Here is an 18,237-nt window from a genome sequence, read left to right on the forward strand (position 1 = left end):
GCCTGCCACCCCAGCTGCTGCTCCTGCTCCCCACTCTCTTCTCTCCAGCGCCTTGTTGCTGTTGCACCCCAGGGGCCACCTTTCTTAACTGTGAACCTAAGAGCCAGCTCCATTTTCTTCCCTGCTCTTTGCTCTTGGTTTGCAGTGCCCAAAGACACGCAGCACACAGTAGGTGCCAGGCAGGTGCCACCCATTACTACGTCCATCACCTGCCTTCCTCACTCTGCAGTGGGGGTAGGGGGCTAAGGAGAGGGTGGAGTGGGACCTGTACCACCTGGGTGTTGGGGTGAGAGCCCACATTTGAGAGGCCATAAGGACTCAGTGAAATGATGCATCTGAGCAGCCTGGTACCAGAAGGTCAGGCACACAGTAGGTCCACAACCAAATCCCCAGATCCTTGAATGAGGGTATTCCCAAAATAGTCATTGTTCAAATCCCAGCTCCATCAGCTACTCTTCTGACTGAGCCCAAGTTTGGGCATAACAGTGTCCCTCATAGAGGTGACTCATCAGTTTCTTCAGGTCAAGGGCGCACAGTAGGCCTGGCACACAGTAGGAGCCTTATCAAAGCTCTGAGCATTGGCTGTTGTTGGTAGTGCTTCCCCCCACATCCCAAGCAGCCCTGCCTGGCCAGCAAGGCTGCTGCCTAGCCAGGCCTACCGCAGCAGGGGGCAGGATTTCCCGCTGGTCCCAGCCAGCTCCCTCCTCTGCAGTTTGAAAAGAAACCAGGCAGGCTTAACCTTCGGCTGCTGCCAATCCTCCTCTCGCCCATAGCCTATGGCCGCACCCAGACAGCCAGAGTTGGTCCAGGACTGGCCCGTCCTCACCGCAGAGGAGGGGCCCACAGCGTCATCCTGCCTACCCCTCTAAGCCTCAGTGCCTTCATCGGAGAAACAGGGTCCCCTAACCTCAGGGTTAAAAAAGAGCATTCCAGTGGCTGGGTGGGGGTAACAGAACCCTCCCCATCCTTCCCCGAGGCCGCCCTGCCTGTAGGAAGCCCGCCACCCCAGGTTGGACAGCTTCATTTATCTGAGCTAAGGAGGACCACTTGGAGGAGGTGACTTTGCAGCCCCAGGTCCCTATCGCTTCCTGAGTTCTTGGGAACGAACAGGCTGTGCACCTCACCCGGGAGGCCACCAACTGGAGACGAGGGAGTGCAACTAAAAACACCCAAACCCCTCCCCAGGAGACCAAGAAGGGTGGAAGAGACTGTGGGGACCAGCCTGGGTGGGTATGGGACATCTGGGCTGGTAGGGTTGCCTGGGGGCCCTAGTTCCGCCTCCACTCAGGGTTGCAAAGAGTCCCTGGCCCGCTGGGCATCTGGAGACCCTCCCAGCCCGGGAAGAGCGCGTCCCCTTTAAGAGCATGTGGCCCCGCCCACCCCTCCGGGCCGGATCCGAATTCCAGGGAGGCGGGGCGGAGACGGCTGGCGCGGAGGACGCGGTGGTGGGACCGGGATCCGCTGTGGCTCGGGCGGCGCCTCCCTGCAGCGGCCCGGTCCCGGCCCCGCCAGGGCGATGCTCCCCGAGGCCGCAGGATGAGCGAGGTGAGTGCGGGGACCCCCAGACCCCCTGCCCGGCACACAGTGAAGGGGACTTGGCGGCAGCGGCCGCGGCCTCTTCCCCAGAGCTGTGTGACCTTGGGCAGCCCCGCACCCTCTCTGGGCCGAAGCCCAGAGAACAGCCGGGGCTGGCGAAGGCTATTCTGAGCCCTGGCTCACACGGGCCAGCCTGGGGCGCTGGGGAGGCTCCTTGGAGGAGGCGGGGCCTGGCCCGGGCCAGCGGGCTGCCGGATCAGCAACGCAGTGCCCTGTCGGTCGGCCAGGGCTCCTACTGCCCCGCCAGCCATTGCTCAGCGTCCATGAGTGCGCTCTGCTCCTCAGTTTCCTCATCTGTAAAATGGAGGTAATATCACTGAGCTTAGTGCTGGCCACGATCATCGTGATTACTTTTCTGCTGCTGCTGTTCATGTCATTGCTATAATGACACGGTCTTTAGGGAAAGGGGTCTGAGGGAGGACCTGGGATCTTTCCGGAGGAAGCAGGATGGGCAGCAGCCCTGAGCAGTGGGGCTAACCCCTCTCTGAGGTCAGGACCAGGCTTCCTACTGTGAGTCCAGGGCTGTGAGGCTCATCTCGCTAGGGCTCAGCTCATCACCTATTACACAGGGAGGTCCAGATGGGTGCCTCCCTGCCTGGGCGAGAGGACTCAGCCAAGTACCCCAACAGCCTGTCTCCCCTCTAAGAACCAAACAACAAACACTTATGGACACTAAGTCATTTATAAAAATTATCCCATTTGTTCCTATGAGGAAGGTAATGTTATTGTATCCATTTAACAGATGGGAAAACTGAGGCAAGAAGTTTCTCAAGACATTTGGTCTGAAAGGACAGGAGAGTGCAGGTGGTCAGCAACTTTGTACTGAGAGCTCAATGGGTCCTCACAGCAATCCTGACCCGTGTCCTTGCTCACAGTGACTCGGCTGGCCTGGGCATGGCGGACCCAGTGGCGGGCATTGCAGGCTCAGCAGCCAAGAGCGTGCGGCCATTCCGCTCAAGCGAGGCCTATGTGGAGGCCATGAAGGAGGACCTGGCCGAGTGGCTCAATGCCTTGTATGGCCTGGGTCTGCCCAGTGGTGGCGATGGCTTCCTGACGGGGCTGGCTACCGGCACCACACTGTGCCAACATGCCAACGCTGTCACGGAGGCTGCCCGCGCCATGGCCGCTGCCCGCCCGGCCCGTGGGGTGGCCTTCCAGGCACACAGCGTGGCACCTGGCTCCTTCATGGCCCGAGACAATGTGGCTACTTTCATCGGCTGGTGCCGAGGGGAGCTGGGCGTGCCCGAAGTGCTCATGTTCGAGACTGAGGACCTGGTGCTGCGAAAGAACGAGAAAAGTGTGGTGCTGTGCCTGCTGGAGGTGGCACGGCGCGGTGCCCGCCTTGGCCTGCTCGCCCCTCGCCTCGTGCAATTTGAACAGGAGATTGAGCGAGAGCTGCGTGCTACACCCCCGGCCCCCAATGCCCCCACTGCTGGGGAGAACATCCCGGAGACTGCCTCCACCCCAGGGGCTCCTGCCCGTGGGCCCCGAATGACGCCCAGCGACCTGCGCAACCTCGATGAGCTGGTGAGTCCCCGAGTCTGCATTCCTGGTGGCCCGCTTACTCTCACTCACCCATCCCTGTGTGCCAGAGGCCAGGGACCCAGGCCTAACCACGAATCTGCAGGACAGCGAAAGGGTACATATGTTGATCATCAAGTGGATACCTGGCTCAAGGAGATGAGTAGGACCAGGGACAGGGAGGTACTGGTACTGGGTAAGGTCACAGGGACCATAAGGCCTGGGAGAATACTCAGGCCCCATTGCATAATCTCCCTGCTTTCTGTCCTTTGCTAACCGTGCACTAGAGAGATAAGTGCTGGGTCTTTCATCTAGGGGGCCTCATGGTTGCAGCCCCTCCACAATGCCCTCCCTGCACTCAGCTGCTAGACAGTTGTGTCCATAACATCACTGAGCCTGAGGTTAAATAACATCACAGGTGCCCGAGATGTTTGGTCCTGGGCAAGGTGCCTGGCACATAGTAGCCACTCAGTGAGTGCCTAGGGAAGCTCCCAGTGGCTCTGCAGATCCCTCCCACTCCCCAGGGCCTTGTAGCTCACTTATCTGGGTAGCCCAGCCCAGAGCAGTTGCTGCTACTGGGAGCACAAGTCCTGTGAGAAGATGCAGGATTCTTTCTACTCTGAGCATAGGAGGTGCCAGACCATGACCCCAGCTCCCTCCTCTTCTTCCTGGGATCGAGGTGTCCCTGACACCCCCACAGCCAGGCCAAGAGTTTCCTTCTTATCAAGAGATTAGGACATGATGTATCCTCTTGGAGGAGGGTAGCCGGATGGCTGTGGGCAGAGGCTGCCACCCCACCCCATCCTGGGCCAGGGTCACCCGAGGCTCCACCTGCTCATTTTCTCCAGCGGTTCTGCTGTGGGTGAGGAGGCGGGAGGGGCCGCCCACATAGCCAGCCTGGCAGCTCCAGGCCTGGGGGAGCATGTGGGCAGATGTGTACTGGTAAGGCATGTGGCTTGGCGTGTGTGTTGTTGTGTGTGTGTGCCTTACCAACATACGCACACATCTGTGACACTCTTGCCTCCATGTGGTATAGGTTCTCTGTACCTGTGTCCCAGGTTTTGTCCCTGAACCTGGCCTCTCTATGACTCTCAATATTATGTCTGTGAAGTGGGCGAAGGGGAGTGAGGACAGGCTCAGGGATTCAAGGATGTGCCTTTTGGGGTCCTAGGTCCTGGCCTGACCACAACCCCTCCATCTTATCCTGGTCAGCTCCCTGATCCCTGGTTGCCAAAGGGGAAAGAAAGCTGGTGAAAGGCAAAGGGTAGAGGCTGCAGTCCAGCCTGGGGCAGCAGAGTCTTGCCCTAGCTCCCCAAGACTTACTTCCTTCTGATCCTGGAGTTGCTGACATCAGGCTCCCAGGAGGAGGGACCTGACCCCTGACCTCCAGGCTCTCCTCTCTCATCTCAGGTGAGGGAGATCTTGGGCCATTGCACCTGCCCAGACCAGTTTCCCATGATCAAGGTCTCGGAGGGGAAGTACCGCGTGGGAGACTCCAGCCTGCTCATCTTTGTGCGGGTGAGAGCAAGGGACTACCCAAGCAGGTGGCCGCTGGGGAGGTTGGGGACAGGCCATGACCTGCAAACACTGGGCTCCCACAGGTGCTGAGGAGCCATGTGATGGTGCGTGTGGGCGGTGGCTGGGACACGCTGGAGCACTACCTGGACAAGCATGACCCCTGCCGCTGCTCCTCCACGGGTCAGTGTCCATGGTGGTGGGGGCAGGCGGGTGCTCACCTCTGTGCCCGCCCCCCAACATACCATCTGTCCTTTCTCCCTGCAGCCCACCGCCCACCCCAGCCGAGGGCCCGCACCTTCTCCCCGCAGCGAGTGTCACCCACCCCCAGCCCCCGAGCTGGTAGCCCAGCCCCAGGGGGTGAGCGCCGGGGCTCCCGCCCAGAAATGACACCCATTAGTTTACGCAGCTCAAAGGAGGGGCCTGAGACCCCGCTCAGGTGAGAGGCAGGAGGATGTGGGTGTGAGAAGTCCGGGGTTGGGGGCCGGGCGCCCGCCCTGGCCTAAATGACTATGCTCCAGTGACTCACACCCTGGGAAAAGTTCCCGTGGGTGGGGGTGGGCCTGGCTTCCCGACTCCATGGCAACCCCACCAAACGAACAACACAGCTGGGCGGGCCCTGGGGCTGGGTGGCGGCCAGTCCAACTGTGCTTCCCTCTGGCCTGCCCAGGAAACCAGAGGCCTGGGGAGGGGGAGCTTAGGGCCTTCTTCTTCCGCTGCCTTGGGGTTGGGGGTGGCCCTGGCTGCAGGAAGCTGCGGCAGAGTCTCTCACTTCTCTCTGGAAGTCCCCAAGACTGACAGAAGTCCTTGGCAGCCCCCCCACGACACCACCCCCACAGGTGTCTCCCCACCCCCCACCCACATGGCTGCCTGTTGCTTCCTTTCCCTGTCCTTCCTGTGCACCAGTCCCCTCCAAGTTGCCCCATCTCTCTCTCTCTCGTTCCCCTGCCCCAGGGCCCGGGACCAGCTGCCACCCCATCCTCGCTCCCGCCGCTGCTCTGGGGACAGTGATTCCTCGGCCTCCTCAGCCCAGAGCGGCCCTCTCAGTGCCCGCAGTGAAGACTCAGGCACTGGCCCCCGGCGGGAGCGGCCCAGCCGGCGGGTGACCACAGGCACCCCAGCCTCCCCAAGGCGGCCTCCCGCCCCGCGCAGCCAGTCTCGAGACCGGCTGGATCGGGGACGGCCACGAGGGGCCCCGGGAGGCAGGGGAGGCCAGCTGTTGGCCCCCAGCCCTGCCCGGCGGGCCAGGAGCCAGAGCCGCGAGGAGCAGGCTGTGCTGCTGGTGCGTCGGGACCGAGATGGGCAGCACTCATGGGTGCCACGGGGCAGGGGAAGTGGGGGCTCAGGCAGGAGCAGTCCCCGGACTCCCCGTGCCCACAGCCCTGCAGCCCCCCGGCCTCCTCGAGTTCCCAGCCCCAGTCCAGAGTTGAGCTCTACCCCTGCCAGTGTTTTCCGCACCCCACTGCAGCTTGACCCAAAGCAGGAGCAGCAACTATTCCGACGCCTGGAAGAGGAGTTCCTGGCCAACGCCCGAGCCCTTGAGGCTGCTGCTGGTGGGACCTCCACTGGACCAGCCCCTGACCCGATTCGGGCCCCAGACCCTCCAGCTCCTGATTCCGCCTACTGTTCCTCCAGCTCCTCCTCTTCATCCCTGAGCATCCTGGGTAGCAAGTGTGGCCAACCTGGGGACTCTGGAAGGATGGCCAATGGACTGCCTGGTCCCCGAGGCCCAGCCCTGTCCAGCTCTTCTGATGAAGGCAGCCCTTGCCCTGGTTTAGGGGGTGCACCAGATGCTCCTGGGAGCCCCCTGACTGGCCCAGAGCCCCCCAGGACCTGGGCGCGAGGCCGGATGGACACACAGCCTGACCGAAAACCCTCACGCATCCCCACGCCAAGGGGCCCCCGCTGCCCATCTGGACCCACAGAGCCCGGGGCCTGGCCTGCCCTGCACTCGGTCAGCCCAAGGGCAGAACCGGATTCCTGGATGTGATGGACCAGCCCACTGCTCCCATTCCCACATTCCTTCTCCTTTTCCTTTGTGGCCTTAACCCTTCTGCATCAGGGAGCCCCCTTGCCTCTTGGGGACCAGACCTCATGGGACCAGACCCCTTGGGACCACATGGCACAATGGCACCTCTCTTGTACATTCCGGTTGGGGGATGAGCATTGCTATTTAATTACTAATATTATTGAATGCCTTAGAGGAGGTGGGCCAGCCCAATGAGGACCTTGCTGAGGTCCTGTGGCCCTGCTGAGCCTGACAGTAAAGTTTTGTTCCAGCTACTTGTGTCTGCTTTTTGGGGACTCAGCCTTGAAGCCGTCACACCCATTAGGGGGCCCTCATTACAAGTTAGGATTCTGGTGTTAACTGCCGGGGGACAATGCCTAGCAGCTCTGACCTCTAGGCTTAAGATCACCCTGTCCTTCCCAGAAATGCCTGGTGCGCTTGAATTGTTTCCCTCTTTATTACCTCCTGAGAGGTCTGACTTAATAGTTTGTCCAATGAAACTCCAAGAGCAGTCTGAGAGCTTCCAATCAAATTCACAGCCAAGTTCCTTCCATCCAATGGGATCATGACCCAGTGAATTCCCAGAAAAGACTAATCTGTCCAATGGGGCTTGAGGCCTGTGTGGGTCCAATGATGTTCAAAGAGGCCTGTTGCCCAGGAGACTGGGTGGGAGCGTTCCTCAGCCATTCACGGAGGACAATGTCCTGTCCAATCCAAGAGAAATTGGGCAATCTCATCCAATCCGGGTCCCCAGTCGTTCCAGTCAAATGGAGGACACCCCCACCCCCGCCGCCCTCGGCGGCGCCGTCCAATTCAGTCACATGAGGATGCAGCGCGCCGGATGCAGCGCCCCCTGCAGGCGCAGAGCCGGGTGCGCAGGGCGTGACCGCACCAGAGCGCAGCGCAGTAGCTCGCGGAAGAGACGCAGCACGTGCCAATTGTACTTGGCGGAGCACTCGAGGTATCCGCAGCGCCAACCCCTGCGCACCAGGGCTGCCAGCGCACGCCGAGGCCCGAACCGCAGCCGCTGCCGATCCCGCTTGTTGCCAACCACGAGGATGGGCGCCTCGGGTGCGCCCGCCGGCCTGGGAGCCAAATAGGAAGGAGGGTCGCTGTGTCAGGAACCCCATGGCCGGAGAACTCCCCCCCCCACACACACACCGGATATATATACACTCAGGAGCATACCCTCCTGCAGCCAGAGACCCCTAGCAAACACCAGACCCTCAAAGACCCAGGCTCAAAGACCGCTACTGCTAGCGGCCAGGCCTAGAAGGCCTGAGACCAGGCCCAAAACGCCGGCAGAACTCACCCGCTCACCTCAGGCAAAGGTCCGGCCAGACCCACAAACACTCCCCTCCTCCCCACACGCCGTTCCGGGCGAGCTCCCACCTGGTTTCCGCGATCCGCTGCCGCAGCGCCTTCACGTAGTCGAAGCTGTCTGGGCTGCAGATGTCATAGACAAGCACGAAGGCATCCGTGTCCTGCAAGCTCCAGTCCTTAGGGTCTGGCCACTCCTGGGGGCGGGAGGCTAGAGTCTGCCGGAGTCCCCTTCCCACTCTCATGCCCAGACTTTTTGCAGGAGACTTGACGCTAAACCCACAGTTCATGCTCAGGCCTCAGCTGTCCTCATCCTCGTCAGTGCACTCTTTCTCCCAAGCTCCTGGGCCCTGCTGTCCTCATGGCCGCTCGAATATACATTTTCAGGTGGTGCCTGAAGCCAGTCGGCTTCCAGCCCTTCTTCAGTCTGGGTCTCCTCTCCACTCCCATCTTCTTCCTCCTCCTCCTTCAGTATCCCACAACGCAACTCGGGGCAGGCCCCGCCCCTCCCCAGATGCCCCGGCTGGTTGACTACTACCTCCAAGCTTAATTCCAAAGCCGGCTCCCCCAGCCCGCAGAGACCACTGAAGGTCAGCAGCTGTCCCCGTTTAGGCCTCCAGCCTAAGAGCACGCTGCTCTTTCCACCTGGAATGCCTGCGGCTGGAAGCATTTAATCAAAACTTAACTAATCCTTCCAGGTTTACCCCAAATGCAATCCCCCCGCCCTCCCCGGCAGCCCTGCTTAATCCTGCCTGCTCTTTCCTCGCAACCTCTCGAAGGATTGTTTGCCTGGACTTTGCAAAATTACTAGTCTCTGCTGCAAGTCACAGGAATGAACGACCGCCCCATCCCTGACACACACGCACACACAAAGTACATCACTTTGTCTGGTTTCAACCTTTCCCGCTGCGGCTCTGCTCAAGACCCCAAACACACAACGCTCACCCTCAGGGAAGTAGGACCATGCTCTGCCACGCACTGTTCTCCACCCACCAGTGCGGGCAGGCAGATAGCGAGAAAAATCCACCTTGCAAAATCAGCCGGTCTCAGGCCTGGTTTCAGGCAACTTCAGACCAGCAGAAGGGGTGAGGCACAAATTCCAGGATACCCATTCATCCTTCAATGCATGAACACCGTCAGGCACCCTGGGGCCGTCCACGCGGACACGCACGTGTGTGCCGAGCACTCACACTCACACACATTCTGTCAGTCGCCCTTGCTCGCCGCTCAAGCTGCTACCTCTAGACCCCTGGGGTTCTGACCGGGGCCAGCACCATCGCCGTCGCGGATGCTCAGGTCGTAGACGGCGCCGTCGAGTAACACCGCGGGCCGGTAGAGGCTGGGCCCGTCCGTGGGCCGGTGGCGCTCCGGGTAGTCACCGAACAGGAACTGGCGGATGATGGCCGTCTTGCCCACGCCTGGGGCGCCCAGCACGGCCACCCGCAGGCTGCCCCCCATGGCCCGCGCGCGCTGCCGCGCCCCGCGCCGAGAAGCCTCATGGGCCGGCGCCGCGCCGCGCGCCCCGCGCGTCCTGCCCCGTGCGCCCCGGTCCCGCTGCGCTCCTCATCGCCTCTCGGAGCACCCGGGACCCCAGGAGACCACGGGCTGGAGGATGGAGCTGGCGGTGGAAAGGCAGACAGACAACCGAGAAGGCGGACGGCGGACGCACGGGCAGCTCCGGCTGGTGCCAAGCTCGGGAGAGAACTGACCGAGCGCGCCTCCTCCCCGCAGCGCGGCCGGAGGCGCCGCCGGCAGAGCGGGGCACCGAGGTCGGACCTCCTCGCCACTGGGCTCCCGAAGCAGAGCGGGGCGCGGGGTGCAGCACTGCCTCTCGGTGCCTCAGTCCCTCCGTCCCTCTCTCTCAGACGCCCGGAGTCGCCGCCCCAGCCGGCGGCGCGAGCGAGCGAGAGAGCCGAGCCTCCCGGAGGCGGCGATGAGGTAACCGCCTGCCTGCCCGCCCCTCCCACCTTCCCCCTATCCGCCCTGGACGCCTCTCCCGGGAAGGGTCGTGGGAAGGTGATAGGGGAGCGGGGAGCCTGGGGAGGGACCCAGCCCCACCCCAGCCTCTCCGCCTGCTGCGCTCCTGTCACCTGCTCCAAAATAGACGTCCCTTCCCGCCTACGTCCGCGTTCGCTCCTCCAAACACCGTTCCCGAAGCTGGCTGCTCACAAACCCGGCCGCTGGAGTCAGGCCGCCCGCGTCGGATCTGGCCAGCTGTGTGACCTTGGGCCGGTGGCCGCACTGCGCTGGCTGTGCTCCAACTCCATCTAAGGCAGACACCGTTTCTTGAGAACCTACTACGTTGCAAGCCCCATACTAAGCTATTACCTACGTGATCCAACAGTCTCACCCTCAGGAGAAAACTGAGGGGACACTCCAAGTTTGGGGGCAGTGGGTGGCCCCTGACCTGCAACCTTGTGATCCCCTCCGAGGAGTTCTTCCTCCTCCCTCCTGCTCACAGGGGTCAATGGCCAGCATGAAATAAAATGTCAGCTAGCATCATGGAGTGGGGAGAGGGGCAGAGGGTGCTGAACTTGAATGCATCAGGTCACAGCATCTCAGTCCCCAATCCCAAGGCTGAAAGACCCAGGAATTTGTCCACACCAACATCATCACTGCTAAAGCCAAGTTTTCTATCTAGGTCTCCACCTGTAGCTTCCCTCAAACCCTGCATCCTCCATGACAGATTCCCTGAGCCCAAGGCCCTCCTCCCTGGAGCTGAGGAAAGCTCCTTCCCCATCAGGGCCTGGGAAATCTTACCAACCCCATCCTTTGCCTCTGCGTGCCTACCCACTATAGTGGGGGGCTCCCACATCTCTGCCCAGATGCCCAGGTACTGGGTGAAATGCACAAACATCCCCTTTCAGCACTGACCAAGGGTTTTGCTTATCTGTCTCTTAAACAAACATCCCCAATCTTATTGCTTGTCAGGATGCTGAAATGGATTTTTAAAAGCAAGGAAAAAGTCCTGCCTTAAGAGAAAACATTCTAGGAGTTCTCTTGTGGATCAGTGGATTAATGATCCAGCTTCATCACTGCAGCAGCTTGGATTGCCACTTGTGGCAGGGGTTTGATCCTGGCCTTGGAACCTCCATGTTATGGGCATGGCCAAAAGGGAGAGAGAGAAAGAGAGGGAATGTTCTAGAACACATGGAATCCAGGAATTGTAAGAGCACAGACAACATGCCCACCCCAGCCTGAAGGAAGTGGAGAAGGGAGAAGGAGCTGAATCCTGAAGTGGGGAAGTGGTGGTGGGGGTGGGGGAGGGTGCATCCTCTGGGGAGCAGGTGATGGCAAATAGATCAGGGACCTGGGTCTGTTTCCATTCTTCTTCTCAACAACTAGGGAGCTCAGAGTCTGAGTTTTGGCTACATCTGGCAGGTGTTCCAGGTCCTCAAGCTCAGTAGGGATCCATGGTTTTATCTTCCTTTCCTGCTGTGATTTTTCCCTTCATCCGATTTCCCCTCTGATTTTTTTTTCTCTTAATTTTATGGCTGCCCCCCCACCCCCACCCCGAGGCAGATGGCAGTTCCCAGGCCAGGGACTGAATCTGAGCCACAGCTGTGACCTATGCCATAGCTGCAGCAACGCCAGATCCTTTAACCCTCTGCAACAGGCCAGGGATCGAACCTGCACCTCCACAGTGACCAGAGCTGCTGCAGTCAGATTCTTAACCCACTGCACCAAGGGTGAGAAGTCTCCCTTCTGACTTTTTAACTTTTCAGCCATTGGGCTTCCTGAGCTGCCCAGTTTCTTTGGCAAACAAGTCAGGGAGTAAATAAACCAGCCCTACCCCTTCCCTGTTGGCACTCAGCAGGGTGTGAAGCTGACATCAGGATGGTCTTCCTTAGGGCACTGGGTGGGGCCCACTGCTGCCTGGAGCACTCTCTCATCCACATGTGGGAGCCAGTTCTGAGTGTCCTTCATTTGGGAATCCTGCCTTCACTTTCTGACAGAGTGCCCTCTTCTTGGCTAGGGCTTCTTTGGGAGCCACACACAGGGCTGTGTGTGAGGCATCTCGGGCCCCAGAGCGAGGTTTTGGAATGACAGAGGACACTCTGGACAGGGCATGTCTGAAAGCTCCCACCGAGTCCTGCAAACTCCAGAAGGGTGACATATTCCCCAGGAAACATTTCCATCAGAGTCACTAACAGCCGCTCCCATCCATCAAGGCTGGTGATGTGCCTAGCCCTGACCATAGCTGTGTACTCCCCGAGGCTCTGAGGGATGCGATGTTTTCTCCAATAGAGTCCAGCAAGAAAGGGGGAAGCACAGGGACTGGAACCCAGGACCTTGGGGCACTGAACCTGACTTTCTGAGAAGCCCAACTTCATCAGAGCCCAGGGTCTGGAAGGGCCTCAGGAGGAGGTCAGCTGGAGCCTGTACCCCTGTGGGGAGGGACTGAGGAAGCCCCTGGAACTGTGGGAGCTGAGCTGAGACAGGAGTGGGCAGCCCAGTGCCGGGCTTCCCAAAGACTAGCAAGCCAGAGAACTTGGGCTGCCTGGAGTTCCCACTGGGTTTTAGCAATAGCAAACCCAATTAGTATCCATGAGGACTCAAGTTTGATCCCTGGCTTCGCTCAATGGGTTAAGGAGCCAGCATTGCCATGAGCTGCAGTGTAGGTCACAGATGCATCTCGGATCCTTTGTTGCTGTGGCTGTGGTGTAGGCTGGCAGCTTCAGCTCCAATTCCACCCCTAGCCTGGGGACTTCCATATGCTGTGGATATGGCCCTAAACAGACCCCCACCCCCCAAAAAAAACCCCACAAAAAACAAAAAACAAAAACTTTTTTTTTTGGCTGCACCTCCCCAACATGCAGAAGTTCCTGGGGCAGCGATTGAACCTGCACCATAGCAGCAACCTGAGCCACAGCAGTGACAATGCTGGTTCCTTAACATGCTGCACCACCAGAGAACTCCTGAATTTTGAACTTTTCTTCACTGACCCCCCCCTCCCAGGGAGGGGCAGCAGGGCTGATGTCTGTGCCCCCACCCCCAGGGAGCACCCACCAGGCATCCAGGCATCTGCTCCTTCAGCAAATGGAACCTGGCACTGGGCACACAGTCTCCTCCCGTGGCTTGGAGGAAGACAGACACACAGCCAGGTGCAGACAGACAGAAACAGCAGCACTGGGCTCGTTCAGGCCTGTGGGACTGAGGGCACCCAGGGGAGGCACCAGCCTGGCCAAGAGGAGAGCTCAGGAAGGGCCTGATGACATACTGAAGCAGAGCCCTGGAGGACTGAACCTCAGAAAGTGGGTGGCTGGGAGGTGGCTGAGGGGGCCTGGGCAGCCCAGTGGGGAACTGTGTCCACAGTTCATTGCCCACAGCCTCCCAACACCAGCCATCCGGGGGTCCCCCCCACACCTGACCTTCACCCAGATGGCCTATCCCCATCAGCCTGATTCCAGCCCTTCCCCCGGGCTGAGCACGTGGACTGCCTCCCACTCCCAGAAGTATTTGCTCTGGACTTCTCTGGTCAGTCCACTCACCATTAATCATGGTCTATCCTGCTGGTTAATCACTTGTCCCAGCTTAACTCACCTCCCTGAGCCCTGAATGGGGGAAGAAACCCTTACCACTCAGATGCCTCATGAGTGGTGGGTCCTTGGTGGTCACTGCAATGCTGCCCATTGATTGCCACCACTTGGCCCCTTGAAGGCCTCGGGATCTCACAGCCATCAGGACACAAGGAGGAAGCACAGGGCAGGGCTTCCAGGCCGTGGGAATGAGAACTCTAGGGTTTGAAGCCACTTCCCTGGAGGCGTGTCATCTGTACAAGTTACTGAAACTCACTTTCCTTCTCTAATGGTCTTGATTTCATACAGCTGTTGTGGGATGGAATAAGATGCTACAAAGAGGAAAACAAGACAGGTTTATAAGGCTGGTAGGGGAGACTAAATTTGTACATATAATTTTTTTTTCTTTTGGCTATACCTGCAGCATGTGGATGTTCTGGGGCCAGGGGTAGGAACTTCCATCACAGTAGTGACTTGAGCCACAGCAGTGACAATGCCAGATCCTTAACTCACTGAGCCACCAGGGAACTCCTAAAATAATTTCATTTTTATATGCAAATAGCTGCCAGTTTACAAAATATAACAGAGGCATATATGCACATAGGTAAGTATGTAGGCAGATATTTCCTAGTTCTGTCTGCTGAGAGGGCCTAGAAGTGCTACTGCATGAAGGGGGACCCCTTCCAGGGCCCAAGTGTGGGCTCCTGTCTAATACACAGAAATGAACTGTCTGAGGAGACACATGTGCTGACAAAGCAAAAGACTTTATCGTGAAAGGGTGTCTGGGTGGATGGAGAGCATCAGGTTAAAGGAACCCAGGAGAACTGCTCTGCTACATGGCTCACAGTCTCCAGTTTTATGGGAATTGGGTTAGTTTCCAGGTTGTCTCTCGCCAGTCTTCTTGTTCAGCCCATACTTGATCTGACTCAGGGTCTTTTTTGGTGGCACATGTGACTCTCAGACAGGATGGATTCCAGCATCAGGGATATTGGGCGGGTGGTGGTCCCTCCCAAATCCTCCTGGTTAGTCTTTAGGGCAGCACCCTATTCCTTATCAGGACCTCCTGCTGTGAGACAACTCATAACAGGGGCTATTATCATGCCTGGCCAAGGCAGGAGGTTTCAGTCAATGGTCCCCTAACAGTGCCTGCCCAGGAATAGCAAGCACACTAGCGCCCAGATCTCAGTTCCTAATTTTATTCTCCAGGCTCCTTAGGGAAATGGCTGATGCTAGGGTTGGAGCAGAATAAATACAAGATGAGCCTGAAGCATCTTCTAACATCAGAAAGTATGGAAGAGCCCAAAAGCAACCAAAGGATGGGGGTAGGTCAAAGGGACACAGACTACTTGAAAGAGCTCCCAAAGGCCAAAGCTTGAACAGTTAAGCAGCAAAATAAAAACAGCACTTTCGGATTAAACCTAAATTATAAAATAAATATCCAGGAGTCCAAACAGATATAAATGATTGAATTCATAAGTAAATGCAGACGAAAAAAATTTTCCTTTCAGAAGAATTCCAAATATTTGATGTAGCTGCTCCCTGTCCCCACACTCTTTCCAGGGTGTAGGCAGCACTTAGGGACTTGCTCCCAAAGAACAGATTATGGGACGGGGAGGAAGTAATTTGGCAGTGGAGAACGCTGGAAACGCCACCTCTGCCGAGTGAACCAGGCTGATGTGGCAGCTAAGTCAAGTTGATAGCATGTTCCCCTGATATGAGGTGATGAGAAGGGCACCTCTGGGGTCTCCTTTCTAAAAACTATAACCCCAGTTTAACCATGAGAAAAACATTAGACAAACCCAAATTGAGGGACAGCCTACAAAGTACCTGACCAACACTCAGAAATTTTAAGGTCATGACAAAGTCTGAGAAACTGTCACAGACTCAGGGAGGCTCAGGACAGAATAACCACATGGAACGTGGGATCTGGGAACAGAACAAGGACATGAGTGGGAAAACTAGTGAAATCTGAATAAAGTCTGGAGTTTGGTTTAAAAATTATATGTTATATAATTTAGGTTATTTATCTTTTAAACATATATTATTATTCCTATACTTGTGTATTATATAATAAAATATATTTACATCATAAACATATCATATATACAGAAAAGAATGGAAGAGTTCCCTAGTGGTGCAGCAGGTTAAGGATTTTGCGTTGTCAGTGCTGTGGCTCAAGTTGCTGCTGTGGCACAGGTTTGATCCTTGGCTCTGGAAATTTGGCATGGGTGCAGCCAAAAAGGAAGAGGGGAAAAAAGGAATAGAAAAGATCCCATTTACAAAAAGACCACCAAAATAGAAAATACTCCTGAATCTATGCAAGAATAAATGTGCATGGAAGAACTTTTAATTTTTTTTTAATTTTTATTTTTATGGCCACACCTGCAGCATATGGAAGCTCCCTGGGCTAGGGGTTACACTGGAGATGCAGTTTCAGGCCTAAGCCACAGCCACAGCAATGCCAGATCCTTAACCCACTGAGCGAGGCTAGGGATTGAATCTGCATCCTCACAGACACTATGTCAGGTTCTTAACCTGCTGAGCCACCATGGGAACTCTTGTAAGGACGTTTAAATGAAGAACACTTAAAATATCATAAAGATGTAAAAGAAAGCATGAGGAGTTCCTGTCGTGGTGCAGTGGTTAACGAATCTGACTAGGAACCATGAGGTTGCGAGTTCGGTCCCTGCCCTTGCTCAGTGGGTTAACGATCCGGCGTTGCCGTGAGCTGTGGTGTAGGTTGCAGACGAGGCTCGGATCCCGAGTTGCTGTGGCTCTGGCGTAGGCTGGCGGCTACAGCTCCAATTCGACCCCTAGCCTGGGAACCTCCACATGCCGCGGGAGCGGCCCAAGAAATAGCTAAAAAGACAAAAAAAAAAAAAAAAAAAAAGCATGAACCAATGGAAAGGCATCTACTCCTATATCCAGATATAAAGATTAACATTATTACCAACATTATTATATAGATGTAAATTCTCTACAAGTTAATGTAAACATTGATATAATTGAAATAAAAATAATACCACCATTAAAGAAAAACTGAGTTCTAAAGGACAGAAAGGATGAATAAGAGGGTACTATAAATTATGAAAATATGAAGGTACAATACTCTTTAAAAAAATGCAATGGCTGGAGTTCCCCTCATGGCTCAGCGGAGCAGTAACGAACCCGACTAGTATCCATGAGGATGCAAGTTCCATCCCTGGCCTTTCTCGGTGGGTTAAGAATCCATCATTGCCACAAGCTCCGGCATAGGTCACAGTGTGACTTGGATCCTGCATTACTATGGCTGTGATGTAGGCTGGGGGCTGCCGCTCTAATTCAACCCCCAGCCTGGGAACTTCCATATACAGTGGGTGCGGCTTTAACAAGAACAAAAAACAAAAAACAAACAAACAAACAAAAAGCAATGGCCAATGAATAGATAAATTCTCTGGTAATGGAAAGGAGTCCAGAAAATCACTCATATAGATGTGAAAATTTAGTGTATGATGCAACATTTCAAATCTGTGGGAAAAAGATGAATTATTCAGTAAATGGTGTGGAAACAACTAGGTAACCATCTGGGAAAAGGGAAAGTTGGATCCCTATCTCCTTCTTAACATAAAGCCCAGATGGAACAGGCTCAAAATGCAAAAATTAAGATGAGGTAAGTACTGAAAAGAAAGAAGAGATTAAAAGAAGCCAACATCCAACACATTTTTATCACGGAAAAGTAACAAAATGGGGAGAGATTAATGACCAACCAGGAAGAAAAAGACCAATAGCCAGGAGTTCCCATCGTGGCTCAGCAGAAGTGAATCTGACTAGTATCCATGAGGACGCAGGTTCGATCCCTGGCCTTACTCAGTGGGTTAAGGATCTGGCGTTGCCATGACCTGTAGTGCAGGTCGAAGACGTGGCTCAGCTCCTGAGTTGCTGTGGCTGTGGCTGTGGTATAGGCCAGCAGCTGTAGCTCCAATTCAACCCCGAGCCTGGGAACCTCCATACATGAGCGGCCCTAACGAGACAAAAAAAAAAAGGACCAATAGCCGTACTGAAAAATGGCAAAGAAACATGAAGACAAAAACACATACAAATGGCTCAAAAACACATGAATAGAAGCATGTTTTTCTTTCTTTTCTTTTTTTGTCTTTTTGCCATTTCTTGGGCCACTCTTGCGGCATATGGGAGGTTCCCAGGCTAGAGGTCTAATCGGAGCTGTAGCTGCCAGCCTATGCCAGAGCCACAGCAATGTGGAATCCGAGCCGCGTCTGTGACCTACACCACAGCTCACAGCAACGCCGGATCATTAACCCACTGAGCAAGGCCAGGGATCAAACCCGCAACCTCATGGTTCCTAGTCGGATTCGTTAACCACTGCGCCACGACGGGAACTCCCAGAAGCATGTTTTAAACACAGTAAGACTGGCGTTCTCTGGCAGCCTAGCAGTTAAAGACCTGGTATTGCCACTGCTATGGCTTGGCTTCAGTCCCTGGCCTGGGAACTTCTGCATGCTTTGGGCACATCCAAAAAAACTCAATAACAACAGAGCAAAAAATAAAAACAGTAAGATACAATTTTTTGCCTATAACTTAAATACATATATCAATATGCTGAGTGAGGGTTGAGGGGGAACAGGAACTTCATTCCTGGCTGGTGGGATGTAAACCAGAGAATTTTTAGCAATAGCTCTTATAGTGATGAACACACCTACCTTTGACCCAGTCATTTCCATCTGAGGAATTTATCAACATGTGAGAGTAAATGTTCTTTGC

The 18,237-nt window shown here is 56.0% G+C and overlaps 2 protein-coding genes across 3 annotated transcripts; one reads left to right on the plus strand and one right to left on the minus strand.

Moving 5' to 3' along the window:
* Positions 1-1,391: 1,391 nt before the first annotated feature.
* Positions 1,392-6,915, plus strand: GAS2L1 (growth arrest specific 2 like 1). 2 transcript variants are annotated; one of them, XM_047761202.1, is made up of 6 exons: positions 1,392-1,545; positions 2,339-3,123; positions 4,528-4,635; positions 4,719-4,815; positions 4,900-5,071; positions 5,587-6,915. In XM_047761202.1, exons 2-6 carry the CDS (start codon positions 2,491-2,493, stop codon positions 6,620-6,622), a joined length of 2,046 nt encoding a protein of 681 aa, XP_047617158.1. In that variant the 5' UTR covers positions 1,392-1,545; positions 2,339-2,490; the 3' UTR covers positions 6,623-6,915. The 2 variants fall into 2 exon arrangements, with proteins under 2 accessions (XP_047617158.1, XP_047617159.1); XM_047761203.1 differs by having other exon boundaries at positions 1,396-1,545; positions 2,472-3,123.
* Positions 6,916-7,078: 163 nt separating this feature from the next.
* On the minus strand, positions 7,079-9,427 carry RASL10A (RAS like family 10 member A). The gene is made up of 3 exons (XM_047761204.1): positions 9,200-9,427; positions 8,033-8,157; positions 7,079-7,725 (listed from the first exon to the last, which is right to left on the minus strand). The coding sequence occupies exons 1-3, from the start codon at positions 9,416-9,418 to the stop codon at positions 7,458-7,460; spliced, it is 612 nt and encodes a 203-aa protein (XP_047617160.1). The 5' UTR covers positions 9,419-9,427; the 3' UTR covers positions 7,079-7,457.
* Between the last annotated feature and the right edge of the window lie 8,810 nt (positions 9,428-18,237).

Source organism: Phacochoerus africanus, chromosome 15 (genome assembly GCF_016906955.1).
Source record: "Phacochoerus africanus isolate WHEZ1 chromosome 15, ROS_Pafr_v1, whole genome shotgun sequence".
NCBI lineage: Eukaryota > Metazoa > Chordata > Mammalia > Artiodactyla > Suidae > Phacochoerus > Phacochoerus africanus.

Bases quoted from the DNA above. Each gene is read 5' to 3' on its own strand.
- RASL10A (XM_047761204.1), bottom strand. From the start codon at position 9,418: ATGGGGGGCAGCCTGCGGGTGGCCGTGCTGGGCGCCCCAGGCGTGGGC. The intron at 8,158-9,199 runs GTAGCAGCTTGA...TCCCGCCCCCAG, and splicing joins AGAACCCCAGGGGTCTAGAG to GAGTGGCCAGACCCTAAGGA. The intron at 7,726-8,032 runs GTGGGAGCTCGC...TTTGGCTCCCAG, and splicing joins CAGCGGATCGCGGAAACCAG to GCCGGCGGGCGCACCCGAGG.
- GAS2L1 (XM_047761202.1), top strand. From the start codon at position 2,491: ATGGCGGACCCAGTGGCGGGCATTGCAGGCTCAGCAGCCAAGAGCGTG. The intron at 4,636-4,718 runs GTGAGAGCAAGG...GGGCTCCCACAG, and splicing joins GCCTGCTCATCTTTGTGCGG to GTGCTGAGGAGCCATGTGAT. The intron at 4,816-4,899 runs GTCAGTGTCCAT...TTCTCCCTGCAG, and splicing joins CTGCCGCTGCTCCTCCACGG to CCCACCGCCCACCCCAGCCG.